At 30.8% G+C, this 23,590-nt stretch overlaps 2 protein-coding genes across 4 annotated transcripts in view; both read right to left on the bottom strand.

Annotated features, from left to right (window-relative positions):
- Nucleotides 1-15,535, bottom strand: part of LOC132739622 (alpha-1,3-mannosyl-glycoprotein 4-beta-N-acetylglucosaminyltransferase B-like) — a 52,967-nt gene extending 37,432 nt beyond the window's left edge. The window contains exon 1 of one of the 3 annotated variants that reach the window (XM_060727376.1): nt 15,457-15,535. The gene's annotated coding sequence lies outside the window, so the exon portion shown is untranslated. Of the gene's footprint in view, nt 1-3,730; nt 3,825-15,438 lie in introns of those variants that run through there. The other 2 variants (XM_060727375.1, XM_060727377.1) reach the window with 2 other exon arrangements.
- A 1,258-nt stretch (nt 15,536-16,793) lies between these two features.
- LOC132739608 (protein rolling stone-like) lies at nt 16,794-21,837 on the bottom strand. Its single transcript, XM_060727354.1, has 4 exons — nt 21,571-21,837; nt 18,974-19,187; nt 18,554-18,664; nt 16,794-17,967 (listed from the first exon to the last, which is right to left on the bottom strand). Exons 1-4 carry the CDS (start codon nt 21,688-21,690, stop codon nt 17,588-17,590), a joined length of 825 nt encoding a protein of 274 aa, XP_060583337.1. The 5' UTR covers nt 21,691-21,837; the 3' UTR covers nt 16,794-17,587.
- Nucleotides 21,838-23,590: the final 1,753 nt, after the last annotated feature.

Genomic DNA, 23,590 nt, shown 5'->3' with positions numbered 1-23,590 from the left:
CAAGGGCACCAAAAAAGCAATCCTAAGCATTTTTTCCACACATAAGCTTTTTTATATTATATACTGAGTTTAATTTATATAATGTCTCATTCCAAAATATACTATAAAGTTATCATTATTAATTGGCAGGCTTACAAACTCACTCCTACATGTATATACCCCAAAAACCTTCTTTATGTGGGTAAAATTTTAGTTAAAATGGAAAAATAACACTTTAGAATATAATGTACAATTTTTCTTTCCTTGAAAAGAAAAGATCTTAACTACAATGTTCCACTTCAAATGTAGAAGCAAGATACGTCATTCTCTGAAAAGTTACAATAATAAATTTTAATATCTTATTTCATTTAAGACACGAGTACAAACTACTTAGAAATTAAAAAAAAAGACTTATGACAAAGTAACAAAATACAGTAGCTTAAAATAACAAAATAATTGACTTTGTTATTAAATGTCATCTTTCCAATTAATCTCTGTAACAAATTAACTGTCAAGGGGAAATTAATAAACACCTGCCCCCCTGAATGTAAAGATATCAAAAACGATAACAATTTTTTTTATATAATATGATATTCTTTCGTTTTATAGAGAAGAGTATCAAACAACGATGACACCAATGGATGGTCCAATATAGCTAAAATCATCAGAAACCAAGATAAATCTATTTATAGCCGCTAAAAATTGACCACGACCCCATCAACAAAAAGGAAAGGTTTCCTAAACACAATCTGCATACATTGGTTAACTTTTGACCCCTGCAACAAATTCTACCCATGTGACCAGTACTGACCAAGAAAAGTTGGCAGTCACGACATGGACGTCCCATGGTTATGATTATGGTCTGTACTGTGTACTATTAAGTCAGAACTTATTTGTAAATTTTCCAAACTACATGTAGAATGTATGAGAAATACTGACATTTCCTTTAGTTTTACCCATGATAGAAATTTCATCTGGCATATAGGGGTGGGTGGGGGGTCAAATGAATCGCATGCTGTACCAGACTTCCCGAAATACGTCGGTCCGACGGACATGTCCGATAAATTTTGATCAGGTCCGACAATTTTTTATTCCGGATCGGTCCGACTGTCCGGCTTTTATCCAAGCCGCATGTATACAAAATGGCGTCGCTAAAGGTGCCAAACCTGGGAAAAACGAAAATCTACGTCAGAAGAGCGCGTAGAACAGCAATAAAAGGATGAAAAGAATAGACCTGAGACAAAATTTAATGAAAAATGGAAGCAGAACCATGAATCATTGGTGTATGACAGGGAGGAGATGAAAATGCGCTGTACGGATTGTGCCGATTTTTACGGCAAAAAAATAAAAAAACAAAAAGTGTCTTAGAAATACAAACACAAGTTTTTCATTGATTTTGATCAATTTTATTTGGTCCGACAGATTTTGTTTCGGTCCGACAGATTTTCATGGTTTGTCAGACCGAATGTCTGACAGTTTTTTTCAACTTTCGGGAAGTCTGCTGTACAATGGAACGCTTAGGACGACGTCATTTTACCGTTATGAATGAAGTTTTAATTTCATAGGCTGTTGTAATATGAAATGACATAAATTTCCATGGAAAACTGTTTTATTAAGGTAAATAGTTTAAAATATAATGGAATATGGTAGAATATGCAAGAAAAAATATCTGACATATGTTTGCAGTTTGGATCGGAATATTCGTTCCTTGGGAACACGCACATGGAGGGTTCTCTCGGGACGGATATTCCGATTCGAACCACAACATATGACAGATATAATTAGTCTAGCATAAAGGAAAGCTTTATAATGTCAGATTCATGGAGTAAATGTGAACTGAACTGAACAAAACAAGGCCAATATCTGAGACAAAAGTTACCTTAACAAATTTCTACATAACAATTTATATTCATAAAACCTAACTTACATAATTATGAATATTTGTATATTCCACATGAACTACACGAGACAATAAAATTGGTACTATTTACTCTTTTGACACTTCAGTCATAGAGAAACAAATTTATGACATTGTGCTATTATAATATAGGTGTATTGTACTGGACCCTTTCAACATCATAACCTTTGTTGCCATATGCAAATAACTTAGGCTGAGTAGCTTCATGACTTGCAGGCCTTTTTTTTCTCAAAGAAAGTATGAAATAATAAATTCAAAACTTCAGAACATTTTAAGACAAAATACTTAAATTGTCCTTAATTTTAAAGTTATTTTCAATGTGCCCTACTATGTAAAAGTAAATACCTGATAATAAAATAGGCCAAATTCACAAAAATAAAGACAATACCAGAGAAAAAAATAGTTGAATTTTCCCATTCTGAATTGATCTAACTGTTAAACTGTAAATAAATAACCGTGTATATTTATACACACATTCTGTGGATTCCAGAGCTAGCTGCTTTCTGGTACCCACCTATAACAATCTTGCCAACATGCCAAGTAATACCTCTTCACTTGTATTTTTCAACAAATCTCTTATTGATTTCAAACCCGTATACCTAACAAGACATCTAATCCAGGAAAAAAGGACTTCCCTATCTATATAGATTTATCTATAATTCCACAGGGAAATCATAGACATAAGTAATGGACACTAGTAAAGCAAAACAATGTTCTAAATTTTTTCTTCAAGAAATCCACAATAGCTCTGTAAGACAGTAAGCTTTCTTTTTAAGACAACACATCCATGACATTTGTATTAAGATGAATAATAGATGTCTGAAAAAATGTCAACATATTAAAGAAACAAAATTTTCACAAAACCCTAAAGCTGGGACTTCTGGTCCCTTGGTATCATTGATTCCAGCACTTTAAGTGAGTATCACTCAAGCCGGTGCTAGGTGGGTGTGAGGGATGTTGCACTCTTTCATTATCCATCATGTACAGACTCAATCTAACTGAGTCCGCAATTTGTGATAAACCAAGTCTGAAAGTTGTGATAAATGCTTCCGAGGGATCACCCCTTTTACCAGATTTGTGAATGACCTTGTGCGTTATACAGAACATTTAACCTGCTGAATTTCAAAGACTTAATGTCCAGTTTCTATTTTTTAGAACTATTCATTATAAATTTTGGGTATTACTCACAATGACAATAGGAAGTTCAGGTCAGCCAACAGTATAAAGCCTGGTCAGACTGCACAGACGTGAAAGCTGGCCTGGTTCTATACTGGTGGCATGTTCAAGGCTTATTACTTTCTGATAAAACTTTAATTATCTCTGATAAAAGGCATCACCACATTGCTCTGAGCCTCATCAGCTAGTATATATTTATATATATATGGCTTTTATTTTGTCCAAATTATTGGACAAAATTTGCAGCTATGCAAATTAATTACATTCGAGCAAATTGCAAAACCTAAAGATGATCCCCTCCCCCCATCTCAACATCAAAGTACTAAAACACGTAGAATGTAGAACGATTGCTACTGAGAATAAAAGTATGCATGTATTTTTTTTTTATAATTATTAGATATAATATGTCAAACATATATCATATAGACATATTCATCATATGTATGTGTCATTAAGCTAAAATGACATAAAAACTATGCAAATTTCAAGGAAGATGAAATTGATATTTAATTTTTAAATTTAAAGTTTCACAACAAAGAATCACAAGCTTACTATATGGTATACATTATAATGTATCAATATCATCATATTCTGATTCAATTTAGCATAATGAATAAAACTTGCTTATTTATTATGAATATTATTTTGGTATATTACCTTCTTTTACAAATCCCTTCATTAGATATATATATGTTACTTGTATGGATCTATAGTATCACACACGCATCCTCATTTGAATTTACACTTACAAAGCAGTTACATCCTGGTTGCGGCTAAAAATACACACTGGTAACACACATTACATAGACACACGCCTTAAAAAGTTTAAGGCCAGAATAATAGGATTATTGTTACCACGGGAACAATACAGCAATTTATTGTTATGATTCTATTTGTTTATGTACAGTTAAACACAGCTAAGGAAACTGAACTTCAAGCAAAAATAAACTTTCTCGAAATGGTTCAAATTTAGCAATGAATAGATATAAAATTGGTTCAATAAAAACAAAATTTAATGCTTTTTTTTAGCTTTGAACATTTTTTTTTTCAATGAAAAGATAGTAATAGTAAAAGTTACATCAAACTTTGTCTAAAGTTCTATAATGAGATTATTGAACAAGTCATGTAAAATTCTGTTTTAAAAGTTACATAATTAACTTTGTCTTTCAATATGAGATTTAATTAAACAAGTTATGTAATATTCAGTCTGTTTTTAAAATCTTTAACATCAAAGATGAATACAAGTAATTTGCATATAAATTAAAAATTTATGTGAATATTTTACTATAATTTAGCATATACATGTATATAATGCAAAATAGCAATTAAAATGCCAATGAATAAAATTATCATACATGTTTCAATCCATTTCAATCAATGTTAAGTTAATTACATTTCAAAATAAGATGGTATCGTATCAGCTTACAATGCTGCACATGACTGAATTATTTATCAAAAGTAAACAACCTAATGATGGCTTTAAATCAAAATTTTTGGAAACTTTCAAAATTTCTCACCATAAACTTCTCATTATTAAACATTTATTACCCCTTTCTGTACTTGACCCTCAGGTATACCTGTGACTTTACCCTTAACTTGCTAAATTTTTGTAATGGATCTGCAATGTTTTGAATCTGGGACAGTCTATTTGAAATTTATGGGATTTCAAAGTATCAAATACAAAATTGAGCAACCATTTAGTATGGAGCTTAGTCAGAATGCATAAAAGTGTTGAGGAAAAGGCTAAAAACTTTCCGTACCAGCGAGTTAATACTGGTTATTCTGTAAATTTGTCAAAATGGGCTTTTTTTTACTTTGAACAAAGCACTTATAAGGGATTTTGGTATTAAACTGCTAAATTTAAGAAGCTGACTGACTGCTCAGCATTGCAATTACATGCAGATTGATCCAGTGGTTCTATACACTGCTGACATTGAGCAAGTCATTATAATTATAATATAGTTCCGGGTTCAGTACTTCAGTGCCTGAAAGAGCTGACAGACCCTCATTTAGAGGATTAATTCAGAGGAGCAGATACATGGTCCAGTGGTAATATGCTGCATTGACTAGTAATTCAGGGCGGTCGTACAATTACATTTGAAACCCTGCACGCCCATTCACAATACTTATTGTTCTCCCAATGACGCCTTAAAAACCCTGGTCCCATGTACTCTGGTGTTCTCTTGGGCTTGTATTAGCATCAGGGTTGCTTCTGGAATTCGTATTTGCTGTATCTATGTACTACCTCCATAAAATAAGTAAATTGAAAATATGGGCAAATGTAAAGAAACATTACATTTACATGCCATTATCCAAGTGTAATTAGCAAATTGCTTTAAGTATTCATGCAGTACTGCATGTATATGATGTCATTTCAAAACCTGATTTAACATTTCAAAATATCATCTGATCAACTCATCTAAAAAGAATTTTGTTTAAAATGCAATTTGTATCTGATGTAAATATAAAATTTTATACATGTAGTTAACTTATGTTGATGAAACTTAATACCTGTAGTTACACTGGATGTTGGTGAAATATGATACCCAAACTACCAAACATCAATTTGATAAACATTGTACAAAATGTGTGTAAACAAATATCACACAATTTGTGCCATGACCCAAGGGTTAATATAAAGCTCTGCTGAGCCTTGACCAATTCAATAGTGTCAAAATTTTATTTTCATTCTATGTAGATTTGGAAAAAGAATCTTGAGAATAACTGTTAAAACAAAACTTATTGCAAATTTTTCGATCTGGACAAAACTGTTTATCACATTTAAGGAAAATTTAAGAAATATGTACTGACTGAATAATGAACAGTGCAGACCATGATAAGATGACACCAAGGTGCTGGCTAATATTGGTCTGCACTGGCTGCATGGGGATATATTCATTCACTCCAAAGAAGGCTAAAGGTTAATTACATACATGTAGTTTTGAAAACAAAAGAATTATAAATTATACTGTAATATTAAATATTATACTGCTGTATTTGTTACTAGGATATTACAGTCCTGAACACTAAACTATAGTATTTTTGTTTAACTACTAGCAACACATTGTTTCAAATACAAAGCAGGACAAAAACTTCAATGAATTAAAAGAAGAGAAAGGTTGCTTTACCTTGAACATCAGGGGGAAAAAAAGGAAAAAATATCTACAACTATAATAGATTTTATAATATTACATTGCTAACTAACAGTAAGACTATTTTACACACTTAAACAAACCAATACTTTTGAACTTCTAAACAAAACGAAGGTCTCTACTTAATATTTCAACTATGCATGTTTGCAACTTTGCAGTAATTTATTTTTGAGATATATTATGTTACATTGTATTGTGAAAATAAGTAAGATATGTTAACAGTTTATGATTTAAGTACAGCTTGTTAACGCAATACTGAATAGATCCAGGAATCCTGACATTAAAGTAGGAGCCATAATTATAGATACATGTATATCATAATCGGCCCATTTACATACATACAAAATTAATGATGCTAATTAATACTGCAGCAGGCTTTAAATGAGCTCAGAGCAACACTAAATCACATGGAAATTGCTACAATTAAATCTAGCATCCATTAATACATTTACATTGTTATTTACATATAATTCAGATGTCAATGGAAGGTCTCTATTACTAACCTATGCTTATTTGAATTCATTAAATCTGGACATACAATATGTTATCCAATAACAAGGAATTTGAAACAAATTCAGGGTGTTAACAAATTCAGGATGTTTTTTTTTCAGTTTATACAGAATTTTTTTTTAAATGATAATGTAGGAAGCTACAGCATTCTATAAGCTGAGAAACAATCTCTAATCTGTTCCTTGGCCAACCAGTACTAAGTTAGTTGTTCATTTAAGAAACATTTAAATTGTATAAAGCACATAATATACATGTATCTGTTGCCTGTTGTTTTTGAATTTTATAAGTATAAAGCTACATGCCCAGTCTTCACGAAAAACTTTAAAAAGCACAGGACATTCGGGCCAGTAAAATATCAAATCTTACTGGACCTGGTGATTTTTAGCCGGACCAAATACATAGATAGGTAAAAAATTGATGGAAACAGGAAAACACTTTATCATGCTTCCCTTGATAAATTGAAAGAAGCATAGTATGTCTTGTATTCTGGGCCATATGTTGACAGCGTTTAGAAAAATCTTTAAGGACCAAATGTTTAGGCAAAATTGACTAGAATTGAACATGAACAACGCAATTTGCTTTAAGCAAATCACTTTCACACAAAATATTTACTTAACTCAATAATCACAAAATCATAGCTAAAAAATGACAATAATAAACAATGGTTTAATTTCCGTAACTGTACGGTGCGGTACGGAAAATATCCAAGAAAAAAAAATGGCGGCCTCCATTACTCAATACAATTTAGACATCTCTCGCTGTGTTTTGAACAATTAGGACAGAATTGATGGGTTTCATTTGCAAAAAGGCAAAAAGATCAATCTTTTAGAGAACCCTGCTTCATTATTTTGATGAATTTTTCTTATAATATTTTTTCATGACAAAAAAATCTACTGGTCCGTCGGACCACCAGCCTTGCAATAATCACCAGACCGGTGCTAAATTTAGTGGCCTCGGGCCTCGGACTGGCGTTAATTTCGAAGACTGCATGCCTCCAGATGAGTCAAAATATTTCAATAAAATCAAACTTGAGAAAAATGTTCTAAGATGTAAGGAAAAGTAAAAAGTTTCAAGATTCGAGCAATATTTTGCATATTATATGTATGAGCGATTAATGACTGAATTATAAGTATTTACAACTATATTTCTACTGGGTTACTAACACAGTAAAGGCTATTGATGCATAATTTGACCACTTTTTGGTAATTTACTTGGTTTGTGAAGTGCCAATGATAATGTGTTAATTGCTTCCTTTTGGTTAATTCACAATATTACACATACAAATACATTTTCAAAATTTTCATTGAAATTAGCATGAATCTGGATGTAAAGTAATGATTTTGCAAACGCCCAACACACTTTATCAGAAATTTACAGATACCATTTTTTTTCACTTTGGTTATTTTGGAACAAGTTTTATAAAGATACAAAATACATTAAAGCTAGACTACAGGCAGCCCAATGTTCTACTTTATACAGTAACTCTAAAGAAATTATAAGTGACAGTTTGGAATCCTAATTCTTTTCTAAAAATCTGCATATAACTCACCTTTAAATTCATTGAAAATAACCACCCAGGAGGTATCCTAACATGCACTGTGGAAAATTTTGATTATCACTGAATATGAAAGCACCGATACTAATACTACAAAGTCAATATTAACGCAAATAGTTTTTCATCATAATGATACAGTCATATAAGACCAAAATCTTCAAACTTTATGTTGAAAACAGAAAAGCAAGTTCTATAAACTACCTATAAATTCCCAAGATTAGTATCCAATCACTATCTATAATCCCCTCCTAAATAAACACTGCCTTAAATTCTATGGCTTCGTAATTTATAATGTTATCTATGCCTTTGCTTCATTCAATGCTACCTAGTAATTTTACAAAGTTTGAAATTGTTTTGTCCTAATGTTTAGTGAAATTAAGTAAGTTGAGTGTTCGAAACAATTTTTTGTCCAATACAATTGTAGTATTCTAATGAATCGTATCACATTTACTTTGGTATCTCGGCTAACGATTTAACCGTCTAGTAAATCAATTGTATATCGTATAAAAAAATAATTCCGAACACTAAATTGGTTAGCATAATTTAATTGACAAATTAAATTGGTCGATCGAGTGCGCCATTCTTGACCAATCAAATGATATAAATGCTTACTTATAAACACTAACCTATACATAAACAATTCTAAAATGAATACCGTCAAATAATTCAGTAAAATTTAAATTCAGGAACTAGGAGGCATACAGACTTATATCTTCATTTATTTTTCACATAGTTACAGCTGTTTCACATCAAGCCATCAAAATATTAGATTAATTAGTAATTTTACATATAACATATTGTAACTTTGGACATTTAATATTTTTATTTGCATAATTTGAATAAAACAATGAGCATAAAATTCTTACCCAGTGACTTTTACAAGTAGCAAGTTTCAGTAGACAGCTGTGTTCACAGAAAAATACAGTACTTGTGCAGCCTTTTTTCAAACAATATTTTAATTTAAAGCTGATAATTTCACTGAATGGGAATGTGCCCAGATGTCAAATTCAAAACAGTCCAAAACACCTCTACTTATCTTGACATTATGTGTACTTGTGGGGTTTGTAGTTCAACTTGCTGATAAAACTTTATATCACTTTAACTGATTTTTCATGGTGTTCAGGCTATCTTTAAATAACGACTAAAAAGAATTTATACATGTAGCTTTATATTACCTTTTTTACAGTACCTATTTGTAATGTTTAGACTGAATTTCACTATGCACTATATACATGTAATTTATAATTTTAGCTTCGACATATAAATTTTGGCTTTCTATAGTTAATAATTTATTTCATCGCAATAGATATTATTCGGAACTTGGCAAATGTTGGTTTTTCCATGCTAATCCCTCATTACAAACAAACTTTTATTGTTAAAGCTTCACAGTGTTCTACTGGTCACAACGGATTAGTAATTTTGTTGCACTTATTTTGCGTAAAAAGTTGTGTAATCTACCCACCCCCACCCTCCCAATTATTAGCTGGGAAAAACCCAAAATATTCTTAATTCTGGAGTGAATCTTTTATTCATTTCAGAGCACAGTTCAGTGATTCGCACAACTCAAATACATTCAGCATTTTTATAAATCTTTCTTCATCTCTGGAAAAAAACAGAGACATTTCAAAAACCAGGAAGTAATTTTTAATAGGAAACAGATTAAAATATTTTAATTCATATGATAGTTAAAACTACAGTTTTAAAGTTGTTTCAGTTATCATACAGTGATTTTCCTGCTTATTTAACAGACTCCAATAAAAGGCCTCTTCCAAATTAAAATTTTCTTTAAAATCATGCAGTTTTTGCAAAAATCTGAACTTAAACCTGCTTTTTACTTCCCAAATTAGCAAATTTAGCAATAATTTTTCCCTAAATCAAGAGGCTAAGGCCTCTTCCCAATTAAATGAGAAAAATCACTGTCTTCAAACTTTTTTGTCTTACCTTATTCTAATTATGCACCTGACAACACAATATTTCCCATTCTATTAGTGTTGACCGTATTCCCAAGATAATGCATCCTATCTCGTAAATTGAATACTTTAATTGGCTACACAATACTTTGATATCTTAATTACCTATTACTCAATTAAGTCAAATTAATAATTATACAGTATTGTAGTTACATTACAACTAAAGGTTATGATACATGTATATACACATATCTGTAACAATTCGAACTGTAACAATTGGAACTTAAAGCATCTTTATAACCACTTAAACGACTTACTTGTCTTGTACAGAATTAATCCATCCTCAAAATTAATGTACCAGGAGCATCAGAAAATCTAGGTCAATTTAACATTTTCTATACAAATATCAAAATAAGGAAATCAATATAAAGATAGTCTTACTAGTATTTACTTTATTGTTAGTTTAAAGGATTTCAATAAGATTGAGCACTCAACACTATAGAGCTAGGTCACACTGAACAGATATCTCATCAACATAATATCTTATATTAAATGTGTGTATAATAACTGGTATTTATAACGTTATATAATATAAACTGATCTGTGCAAGATTTACTGCTTGCAAGACCTATCATTATGACATAGATAAAAGGTTTTATGTAATTTGAATGATCAGTTGAAAAGATTATATTCACAAATGACACCATCTTTTTATCTTCTAGTACTACTGTAACTTCAATATCATACAAATCATTTACCCTGAGGCTTCTATATATAGTTTATTCATATATAAGTTTAACTTCAGTTCAAAGTGACACGTAATTTCAGAATCATTTATTTGTGTATAGAAGATTTAATTCACAGGCATCATAAAGAATCTAAGTAGGGTGTGTGGTTTATGTGATATATAAATTAAATAATAATATGATGATGTAAAGTAGGCACATAAGGACCTCTGAAAATTCACTCAAATCTACCAAAATGAGTTTCCTAAGCATAAATGTCTGCAACCTTCATGTGGTAAAATGGGAGGTACATTTCTACTGTCTGTGTGCATGCTTGCACTAGTATACATATAAGAATGTTAAAATTCATATAAAAACTTTATTACCATTGGGTTTCTTTCTAAAATCATAATTTTTATCAGATTTAAAAGAATAGTGTTAAAAAAGGTTTGACAGAACTATAACAGTGCTTAGTTTTTTGGCTGACATAAATTCTTTGCACATTTATTAAATGCAGCTTAAAAATGTATAAAAAAAATCTATACCATAGTCTAAACGGTAAAGACCCGTCTCTACAAAATATTATTACATAATATGTAAGGTTAAGACAAAACCTCTCTTTATAACATAACAATTTGTAAGGTCTTTATCACAAACAGGTACATTTCTGACTGTTAAAACCAATCAATGAATATGAAATAAATGGCAAAGTGAATAACAGATTATACATAATTATACCCTTACACTATAACTTATTTAAAGGTAAATTTAAGTTAGGAATTCAAAGATGAACGTAAATATCAAAATAAGTTTCAAAATTGTTGTTCTTGGTTATTTTCAAAGAATGCTAACAATACTCAATAGTGAATGGGGAAATCACTGCCACTTTTCAATGCATGTGTAAAATTTTTCAAGAAATTAAATTCAAGATATAAATAGGAATTACAAATAATTTTTTTTTTTAATCAATTAAATTATTTGATGATTCAGCACTATTTAAGATTCTATACAAGTAAGTCTTTACAAGGCATACATGTACTTTTATAGTAAAATACATGTATATAATTATGACAATGACAATAATGACAATAGATTTTATTAGCATTAAACATTGTACAAATGTTTATAGCAACAAATGATGAAAAAAATTCCAAATACACTCCTACATGTATATATATAAATGGTGAGCATTAGTGCAAAGGCAATAATAAGTCCTCTATCTTCCATTTATAACATTTACAAATGAAATGTATCTTTAGTAAAGCATTAAAGTATTTCTGGTACGAAAAGTGTTGAATACAATAGCAATAGTATATATAAATGTGCTAACAAATGGCTAGGTTCACAAAACATATGATAATTGGTGATAATTACGCAAGAAATTGTGAGAATGCCTTTTTTATTCACACCCATAGGGTAAATGATGGGTTGGTATATATGTAGCTGTATGCCAAAATGCAAACAGTTCAATATACTATGTTGACTTTTTTGCAGTGAACAATAAATTAATAATAATTCTTTTTTTAATTAAAAACTAATAAATAAATATGTAAATGATACAAGTCCCTTAACGGCTTAACCTGTTGAATTTCTTAATTGAAATCATTCAGCGTTCATTTTTGAAACTGTCCTTTATCAATTTTGGGAATAACCGACATGAAAAAAACACTAAACAACCTGATCAGAACTACATGTGCAGGCTGATCTGGTTAACTACATGTGCAGGCTGATCTGGCTCTACATGTGCAGGCTGATTTGGTTAACTACATGGCTAATCACTTATGATTCCAGCAGGTTACGGGTTAACAATAAAATGATTTTTTTTCCAGGGATAAAAATTACACTAATCTTTAATTCAAATAATGTTAACTTGAAAATAAGATAGCATAAAATTGCATTAGATCTTTCTGCAAATAAGGTTAGTTGAACTTATTTCAGATTTTTTTTCACCATGACAAAAATAATCTCTGGGATAACTCTGTGAGTGTCACATGATTGACTTGAATGCAAATTAAATCTGATTCCAATTAATTCATTTAGATTATAAGGATCTTAAACCAGCTGCTGATACAGACCGGAGTATCTAGCTCCACAGGTAACTGTTAAAGGCTGTAACCAGCCAGTGTTTGAGTCTTTTTCTTGCATATTACATAATATTATATTATGAGATTTCGAAAAGAAATTATGACATTAAAAATTAGCACATTTTTCTTAGCAACATAAATTTACAACTTCATTCATAAGGGCAAAATGGCATCATGTTACAAACTCAAGTCATTCATAAAAGGTGTGTGGGAATTAGAGCTGTCATCGATTCAGTGCAATGCATATCAACGATATATCGATATCAAGTGACTTAAATCAACGATACACCGATATATCGATAATATCCTATACTCACTTGTCTGTCATTCACTTTCATACCTGTTTCAATGATTTCAGTCAAAAGCATGTTCTGTACAGTGTTTTGTCTACTGCATGATTTTTTCCAGACAATATTTTTTGTCACCTTTGCTATGATTATGAAATAATTCCACTATACAACAAAAGCATAACATTAGATATAAATAACTGTTTCTGCATATATTTTGGGTGAATTGTATAATTTCTAGACATTTAATATAAATATGAGTCAAAAGTATCGATTTTTTAAAATGTGTATCGATTATTGATCGACAAAAAAATATCAACGATACATCGATATTGTCGATATCGATGACAGCTCTAGTGGGAATGATGTTATTTAAATCATGAGATATGTAAGGTGCCTTACATGTGGTTGGGGAGGCGGGGGATGTAAGACAAGCTTTTCTAGCACCGGTAGATAATCCTGTCTAATATGTCAGAAATAAATAATGTTAAAAAAAAAAAAATGATGAAAAATAAATTTAACCTTCCTAACTAACATTGCTAAACTGGTATGGATTGTTGGACAGGAAAAAAAGTTACTTTAAGGCTGGCCTTGCTCACCATGAGCATGGTTATAGAATGGGGAAACAAATTTTGGCCCCAAATCGTCATAAAGAGAACACCAGATAATCAGATGTTAAATTCCCCACTAAATTCTTATTGTCAGTTTGACATTGCTAAATTGGTGCCAAATTAAAACACTAAAGTAGTACTATTAGTATACATTAAGCAGGAAGGTACAAACAGGCTGGTGAAAATGCCCGATCGGGCTTATGACATAAAAAATCACATTTTTTACCAGCCTGATAAATACCGTCATTGATCTTTTCGAAAACCTAGCTAAACACTGTTTTCCGGTACTTTACGGATTTAGCTCTGGGGTATTACACCCAATGATGTACATATCACTTTTATTTGATATTTCCATTTTTTATCATTATTTTACCGTTTATGGTGGAAAAACTTGTTGGTTTGAAAATTATCAATGTTCCTGTACTATCTATCACAAATTTTCCAAAAAAAAAAAATGTTATTCATAGTAAAAATCTGTATAATTAAAACAGTCATAGCATTTGCCATAATAAATAGAGATATTTTCTGTATAAACCTATATATTTTCTTTATTTTTTTTCATTGAATCATTCATACAGTGATATTTAATTATTTTCTTAGGCCTAACAAAAAAAAAAATTTGTTTCCAGTGACATGGTTTTGAAAAATAGGGTAGGTAGGTAGGCATTTTTTTTTTAAATATTTTTTTTTATATTTTTATATCAAGTGTAAGCGACAGAAATATGAATATGCGGCACAAAGTTTATTATGCAGCATCAAACAAAAAATGTGGCCTGTTTTCCCTCAAAAAGTATACGGTCTGTGGCCAAAAAATGGGGTAGGTAGGGACACCGGAAACAAACAATTTTTTTTAGGCCTTACAAAGAAATAATTGTTTAATTACAATTAAATCGAAAAAATGCCAAAAACACAGATCGTTACTACAGGCCCTTTAGGTGAATTCCCCAGAGCTGTGTACAGAAAGTACCAGAAAACGACGTTAAGCTAGGTTTTTCGAATTCGTGAATACTCATAAGTTAATATTAATAACCACCACTTTCTCAAGCATTGACCCAGGGATTGAGGCCACTTATGGTGCTTAAATTGCATTTTATAATTATACATCATAAACATATAACTATATCTATATGATTTACATTTAAAGCTATGTGTATTTCATATTTGTTACTGATGTTATGGTTACTGTAGATTCCAAAAGCAAGACAGAGGATTAAATTCTAGATCTACCATTCAGATAGATCTATCAAAATTAATTATCAATAATATGAAGGTTATCAAACCGTTAATATTTAACGGTGCCATTAATTTCTTATTACTTAACAAGAATATACACATGATATTTCACTAGTATTAACGGCCGTACTTAACCTGGTTCGAAATTTACTGTGAACGAATTATCCAAGAAACCCTCACTGTTATCAGTGAATATTGAGCATCATACTTTATACGTTTCGTTTAACGATAAAAAAGGTAAAAAGTCTTAGATATGCATTTTTTAAAATGAACATACAGCTAAAACAGTTAGAAATACCTAGAATCTACTCATTACTTTTGACAGGTGCATCCCTCCAGCCTCCATTAGACTGGTACCACAATATTTTATTTGGGTACATTTGCATTTAAAACCGCAAAGAATATAAAATACCCAAAAGAAAATGTGTACGGTATGACTGCATTAAATGCTATGCTAGAATTTTTTTTAATGTTTGGACTCTGCAAAAACAAAGGTTGTTATATTTCCTAGGGGCAGGAATCGTATGGAAGATGCACCTCAATCTGCAGATTCACTTGTTTGATAAAATATTTGTTCCTATTCTTTGTTATGGCTCTGAAGTTTGATGAATAGAAAATTTAAAGTGTATTGATCAGTATCAGCTTAAATTAAAAAAAATATACTTAACCTCAAGCAAAATTAGAATGTAAGCTTTTGAAGGGTAAAGATGATAAAACTGCATACTCAGTATATGTTAGATATAGAACTGAAATACCGTGCCTTCCTTTTGTTAAGGATACTTTGGACGAACTTAGTTTATCAAAAAATTATTGGTTAAGCCAATCTGTAAAGATAGGTTTATATGTATATCTTATTTTTGCATGCTTTTTCTTGTTATTTCTGTAGATTTTAAACTTAATTTAATTTCTTAATTTCATGTTCTTAGATGTGCTTATGCTTATTTTTATACATATCTGTCTTAGCTAATATATAACTCTTTTACAGGAATGTACATTTGTATATATATTTATCAGTCTTTGTATTATCTTGCTTGTAATTATTGTAACTTTTAAGCATGCTATGGTGCTATAATATCTTAAATCCATGTATTTAGATGTTCTTATGCTTATAATTTTTAGTTGCTTTAATATCTTTATTTAATGTACTTAAATGTACAAGTTTATGCTTATATTTTTTAGCTGCTTTACTTTTGTTTTGTTCATATACTATTGTTTGTCGGGAAATAGCTCATGAGCTAATGTTTTCTGTTTAAATGTATCCGACGTAAAATAGATTTTCTTGTATCTTGTTCAGTTCATTCAAAGTTGGAACAGTGATGTCCAATCTTTAAGAAAATATTTAAACTACTGTTTATATAAATCAGAATTTGTGTTCCAAGATTATTTCAAAATACTTCCTTGGCAACTGTTTTCAGCCTTGTTAAAATTTAAATGTATGAATCATGAAATGCCAATTGAGAAAGGTAGATTCCTAAATATAGAGAGAAAATTACGTATATATGTACTTTATATGTGTCAAACCAACTGGGTGACGAATCTCTTTTATTGCTCACATTTTGTTAATAGTAAACGTAAATCTTTTATACCGTATTACTATAAGTATTCTAATGCATTACAATTTGAAGATCTTATGAATAGTAAAAAGAAATCACATTTAAAAAGATATTGCTTTATTTTGTAAAGAAATAATTACAACAGTCAAATAATAGGTATAATGTTGTATTGTTAGTCTCCTAGACCTTTTGTTCATGAAGCATATATTTCAATTATTGCTAAGAATCTAGTCATTTTTTTACGGGTACAATATATTTGTTACTCATTCTCCTGTTTATTTATGCATATTTTTATGTATATTTTTCTGTGTTCCGGTTGTTACATGTTCATAATTTTGTATTTTATGTCACATGTTCTTATGAATCTTCTTGAACGCCGATAAAGATGCATTATTTATCAATAAAGTCATTTATGAAAGAAGACAGACAATGAAAATAGATTAGTTCATGAAATATAAATCCTATTTACTAATATTACATTCTGTCACTCAGTCATGCGCAAGATTGCATTTTTTACCTGCGCAAAGAGGTTGTCATAATCAGCAGAGACCGATATTTGATTCAATATTATTGTCATTCATTACATTTTCAGAATCGCTGTGCTTAGTAATGTTCAGTTCAAGAGAAGCACGATATGAAGCTGCGAGGGCTAAGTCGATGCATGATTGTTAAGTGCAATGAAAGAGACGTAAAATCATATTTGTAGAAAGGTTGCTATGTCTTTGCTTTTTCGGGCTCTATTGTAACAGTCCATTTAACGTAATGCATCGAAAAATGAAAATCCAAACTGACCACCCACAGGCGATTTCTCTCCTTACTTTGTGTAAGTTAAATAATGTATACAGTACAGACCATATTTGAATAGAAATTTTTGAAGTCAATAACACGAACTTCCTACAAAGCAGATGAATCATACGCTTTCTTTGTGTCCGGCTGATTTGGTGTAAATTTGTTCCGGCTTGCACATTTCCTTTGAATAAACACCCGTAAACTATATAAAAGATAACAAATTAAATGAATAATCGGAATAGCAACACAAATGAACACAACTGCAAGCAATATTGTCCGGTTTCTTTTGTTTCCCCAATCTAAAATCGGATAAATCATCTCCCCACCAAATATATGATAAATGATAGAAAAACAGGTGTAGAAAATGGCAGGGACCATTGGTTGATATACATGTAGTAACTGCACAGGTTTTGCGGAGAACAGTAAACCAAGCACGGTATATACAGAGTTCATGAGATGTATGTATACGCTACCATGGTGCCATTCTGGAAGTAAAAAAACAACTACATGAGTCATACATGTTAAAGATAGCATTACTTTATATATTTCACTTAAATTTATATGTAAAATGTGAGTGGAGTGGAGCGTTGCCTTAACTGCCATATCTAAATGTTATCAAAATCGCTCTAAAGTTTTACAGACTTATACTTTTGCTTTATTTTGGACGAAAACGGTCAAAAATAAACAACATGTTCGTGGGAATGTTCTGGAAAGCAAACTGTATTACTTTACTCCATGTGTTTTCATGGTTTTGTGTGTTTTGAATTTAAGATAGAGCAAAGGTGTGTTTTTCTTAATTTCTATGATCTCATATATACTGCTCTATGTGCATTTTTATGGATATTAAGGTATATAATGGAGAGATCTAAGAAAGTGCAGTTGATCGGCTTAAAAAGAACAGGGTGTATTCTATTGTCAACAGTTTATTTATGATTGCTTTCAATTTATTAACGAAACTTCAGTCCATTGATTTGAAAATACTTAAATACATGTAAGTAAAATAAATATAATAAAAGTTCTGGGATGGTCGCTATAGATTAGTTATCGATAAACAATAGAAAATATATTTACCGACTTCGAGAAAACCATAATATATCATGCTGACAAGTATAGAATATCCGTTACTGATGTTAAATAGAACCCACTGCATTCTTATATACCATGTTAGTCCATTCGTTTCACCTGAAAAAAAAAAATAATTTTCTTTTATATTAATTTCATGCTTCTGAAGATTAAATCTTTGATTCTGGTGCTCTTCGTCTAATTCAGTCAAGCCTTATTCTATTGTTAATAGATCTATACATGTACATGTATAACACGCGAAAACGCGCGCACGGTCATAGACACGCGCGCACACATACGCATTATATACAAAAAACAAAACAATGAAACTGCCACGAATATTTCGTTTCAGGCTGAAAGTATAAATACTTCTTCAGGTTTCAGCCTTTAATTCTGGGCACAGAGTCAACACAAAAACATGCTACCTACCATCTCTTATATCTTGCCGTCTAGCATGGACATATATCGTCACGAAACAGTCGGTTAAGACAAACAGAGATTGCAATAGATAAGCATGGTTCGTCACACGAGTAAAATATGTAGCACCCATCTCAATATCATAGTAGACTTCAAAACCAAGATTTATCAAATAAAATAACGCCCAAACAATTGTCCACGGAATGTAAAATTTCGGCGGAAACCACTGAAAATAGATTGATATAGCTATTTAAAACCAAATTATGGATTATTAAAACCAATTTATTTTCCCGCTTTTCACTGTATCTTGTGTTGGTATAAGAAATTAAGAATTATTCTGTTATCTCTCTTAATATGCTTCAGAATTCTTTAGGAAGGTCAATTATGTAGTAAACAGGCAATGTTCAAAGAATTGCAAGCAATAAAAAGTCCCCTACCGATTAGATCTGGAGGACCGTAGCGATTCAATATGCCATTGTGGAAGACATGAATAAACATTAAAAAATTTGAGTTCTTAGTTTGTCTGTATCATAGTTTTGTGTTATGTTTCCATGCCTGAGAATGAAATAATGTTTATTCAACAGATAATCAAAAGAACCAATTTTCTCAGGATGAATATGTATAACTTTAACTTAAAACAGATTTTAGGGACGACCAGAGAGACGTTAAAGTAAAAAGGATATAACTCTTTAAAAAAGATGCTAGAATTATGAACATCTTTATGCATGATGTGATTGGTGATAAAGAACAATTATTGTATGTCTACAGTAGATACCATTTATAGTAACAAAGAATAAAAGTGAAAAAAATACCAATTTTTAAATATATACCATTTATAGTTATGAGGAAGAAAAAAAAGAACAATTTTCAAATAAATTCAAAGTTCAAAATGAAAATATTCATGGAAACCCAGGCGCTCGGCTTATAAATCTAATTACATATGATGTAGGTGTTAATAATGAACATACAGTATATTTGAAAATTGTCGTCCATGGAGAAATAAGCTGTAGAACAAACAAAAATGAAAATTCAAAGTTAAGTGGGGAGATAATTCTGAAAATATGGACATTTGATTTATAAACCTTGTCTATTATTATGATATGGGGGTTTGAAGTTAGGAGTAAATCCTGTAAGGAAAAAAAATTAAGTTCAATGGGACATAATTCTGGAAATAGTCAAGCTAGAGTATTGAATCTCTGTATGAATAAGGAACATATACTAGTACTTGAGTTGTTTGAAGTAGATACCTTAAGAAATAAGAATTTATTGAAAACAAACAACATTTTTTGCATGAAAATTCTGAGTTCAATTATGATAATTCTGATAATATAGGTGCTGGAATTATGAGCCCTGCCACATATGATGTAGGTGATGTTAAGAAACATATATTTAAAGTGTGAAAAAAATACATTAAGAAATGAGGAAGTTATACTAAAAAAATATTAAAAATTCTGTGCATATTCTACAGTCTGCCATGTACCCATATTTCAAATTTCATAAAAGTATTTTCAGTACTTTTTGAGTTAACACGGGATCCAGTTTTGTTGACGGACGGACGGACATACAGACGGTGGGGAACTAGTAATGCTTTAATAACAAATTTAGAGCATAATAGATGTTTATCAGCCTAAAATAGTAGCGCTGAAAGTGCAGTTACGTATCGTAAAAGATAAAATAGTAATTTTTTCATACAAAATACTAAATTTCAATACTTGTACCAAAAGCCAACGAGCTAAAGAAGCAAAAGGTAGTTGACCTATAAGGCTAATGAGAACTCTTTTAGAAACTGTAACAAAATAACAAAAATAACCAGTTTTTGAGAAATAGAAATTATAGCATTTTGGGACCTAAATGGGTCTTTTAATATACCTTTTTGTACAATTATTACACATCAAATAAACATGCACATACATCCACCTATCATATAAAATACAACTTGTTCAATTCAAGAGTAAACGATACGCTCTAAAGACATTTAGATAGTGATCAATATGTATAGTAACTTAGGTATATAGTATATTAACTTCTTCAACTGTGACACATTTTGATGGGTGATGAATCGATGAGACATAATCATGTACAGTGTATACGTACGTACCTTACAAATAAAATGATTCAAAATCATCAATGCAAAATCAAAATATAACCATGTTACAAATTTACACACAAAAAAAAAACAACAAACAAAAATATTATTATAAAGAGCTTCCTGCTTAAAAAGAAATTCCAAATGATAATATTTTAAAAATTGAAAATGTCTACATATTTCTCAGCCAGAGCTTATTTGTGACTTTTATTTGCCAGATCACTGCTGTTATGCACGGAAGGAAAAAAATGATACCATAAATCGAAAATCATTAATGAATAATATAGCTTTTGATTTACACAATAACAATTGTGTACATGATTTATGAAGAAACATAATTAACGAACACACTATTTCTTATGATTTGACAATAAGTAATAAAGATAAAAGCCATCTTTATATTACTAAAATAAAATGTGTTTATACATTTATTAACAGCATTTATATATTTCATTTTGAAAAGGGAACATCAAATACTTTTTGTAAGTAAATTTTACTAAATAACAATTATTAACAATCTTACCTGAGGTCTGATAAATAATGTAGGATGTTCATGACTTAATCCAAATTTATGTAATCGGAATTCCTCTCTCAGACTACGACATCTGCTAGTCCCCATGTCATCTTCTTTTTCGACGGACATATTATTGATTCATTAAAGCTACTGAAGGGAACGATATTGGCGATAAAGTATATGAAGTACAAATACATTTGTACATTTTTAACAAATTATATATATACGAAAGCTGCCGACGCGTTTTGTCACACAACGGTAACTTCAAGTAAACATGTATAAATATTGTAGATATATAAAGAAAATATTACAAAATAAACTAAATATTACCGCAAATCTATTACAATGATTATGCCACAAGGCTAATCACTAAGTTCGTTGAGTCATTTAATTATTATTTATGTTTATTCTACGTGTATTTCTTAGACAACCATTATATAACTTTATCTTCGGTGGTTTTGAAAAGTTATACCTGACATAAACTAGGGTAATCAAAAAGTCGTAACATTTAAGCAGACATTGTAAAAATAATTATATATCAAAATCAGGGTTTTATAACAAAGAAGGATGGTTAAAATAATATTTACAGACTCCTTCAGGGCAATATTTATAGCATTTCATATCCAAATCGTGATAACAAGATAAAAAAGTTATGTATATATGTAAAGGAAAATCTCTGATCTCTGACATTAGGGGAAATACTTCAATAAATCATGAATTCTGTCATAATTCAAGGCATAAAAAGCCTTATTATCGACGACAAATCATATTACTAAATGACTCCGGTTCAAAAAACAGTATTTCAGGATATAAAATGTGTTTCATAGAATACCATTCTTTTTTTCTTTTCCTAAAGTAAAAATACTAAATGAGTTTACAAAAACGTTTTAATAGGTCGTGAAATACAATAGTACAATTCGTGTTAATCAGTATCATCTCGAATGAAAACATCCACCTGATGTGAAAACAATGCTCTTGGCAACACTTTAATTTAATTTCTGAGTTACTGAGATAAAGGCAGATCAATGTTATATCTGAGGCATTTTGAAGAATTATGTTGACCGTTTACGACTGTTTTTACTTATTATTTTATTTACTATTGACCAATTGTCAATAGGTATTTTTATCGTAAAATAGACAAAAACGGAATCCCTAAAGAAAGGTCAACACGGCAAAATGTTACAGGCTCGGGTTTGATTGGGTATTCAGTAAAATAGAGAGAAATAAAAAAAATCCTTAAAGAACGCCCAACACGGCAAAATGGCAAAATTGAAAATGTTGCAGGCTCGGTTTGAGCCTGTTCGTGGACGGTACTGTCAAGTGCAAACTACCGTCCACGCCCCCTAGCATCGGCTTAAGCAGTATTCAACATTTAACATAAGCTGGTAAAATTTGGAATTTTGAAACATCCGCAGAGGTGTTCATAGGGCGGTTATCATGGAACCTTCAATGTGACATGTTGGTGTCATTCCATGAAAAGCGACATATGGTCCCGAAGTAAAACAATGCGTGTGTCCTAAAAGAGAAAACAATGGGCGGAAATAAATAAAATGGAATTTGAAAGGGGATCAGAGGTTATGAAGCCTGCATATATCAGATATGACGTCAAAAGACAAATTTAAAAAGCAGGCCACATATTCTAAGGGTGATTCCACTGTATTCAAGTGAGGAATACCGGAACCACCCAGCAAGCAAATAGCCGAATAGAAAGAACTAATTAAAGTACCACAAGCACAGCAATAAATGTCGTTCTGAACGAGTCGGAAATATAACATTCTGATTGAATATACGGGGCGACTTTTTACAGCCTCCACACGGCACAAACAACGCTGATGTGACGATAAAAAAGAGAGAAATAAGAATCCCTAAAGAAAGCCCAACACGGCAAAATTTAAAATGTTGCAGGCACCGTTTGTTTGACCCTGTTCATGGACGGAACTGGTAAGTGCAAAGAACCGTCCACGCCCCAAGCACCGGCTAAAGCAGTATTCAACATTTAACATGAACTGGTAAAATTTGGAATTTTGAA

This window comes from Ruditapes philippinarum, unplaced genomic scaffold, assembly GCF_026571515.1.
Source record: "Ruditapes philippinarum isolate M1 unplaced genomic scaffold, ASM2657151v2 ctg948_1_1_1_1, whole genome shotgun sequence".
NCBI classification, from domain to species: domain Eukaryota; kingdom Metazoa; phylum Mollusca; class Bivalvia; order Venerida; family Veneridae; genus Ruditapes; species Ruditapes philippinarum.
The sequence above is the reverse complement of the archived record's forward strand: the minus strand, read 5'-3'. Positions and strand labels throughout refer to the sequence as shown.

Coding starts and splice junctions, on each gene's coding strand:
- LOC132739608 (XM_060727354.1), bottom strand. CDS start 21,690: ATGTCCGTCGAAAAAGAAGATGACATGGGGACTAGCAGATGTCGTAGT. Junction 19,188..21,570: donor CATTATTTATCAGACCTCAG/GTAAGATTGTTA, acceptor ATCTATTTTCAG/TGGTTTCCGCCGAAATTTTA. Junction 17,968..18,553: donor TTATGGTTTTCTCGAAGTCG/GTAAATATATTT, acceptor TTTTACTTCCAG/AATGGCACCATGGTAGCGTA.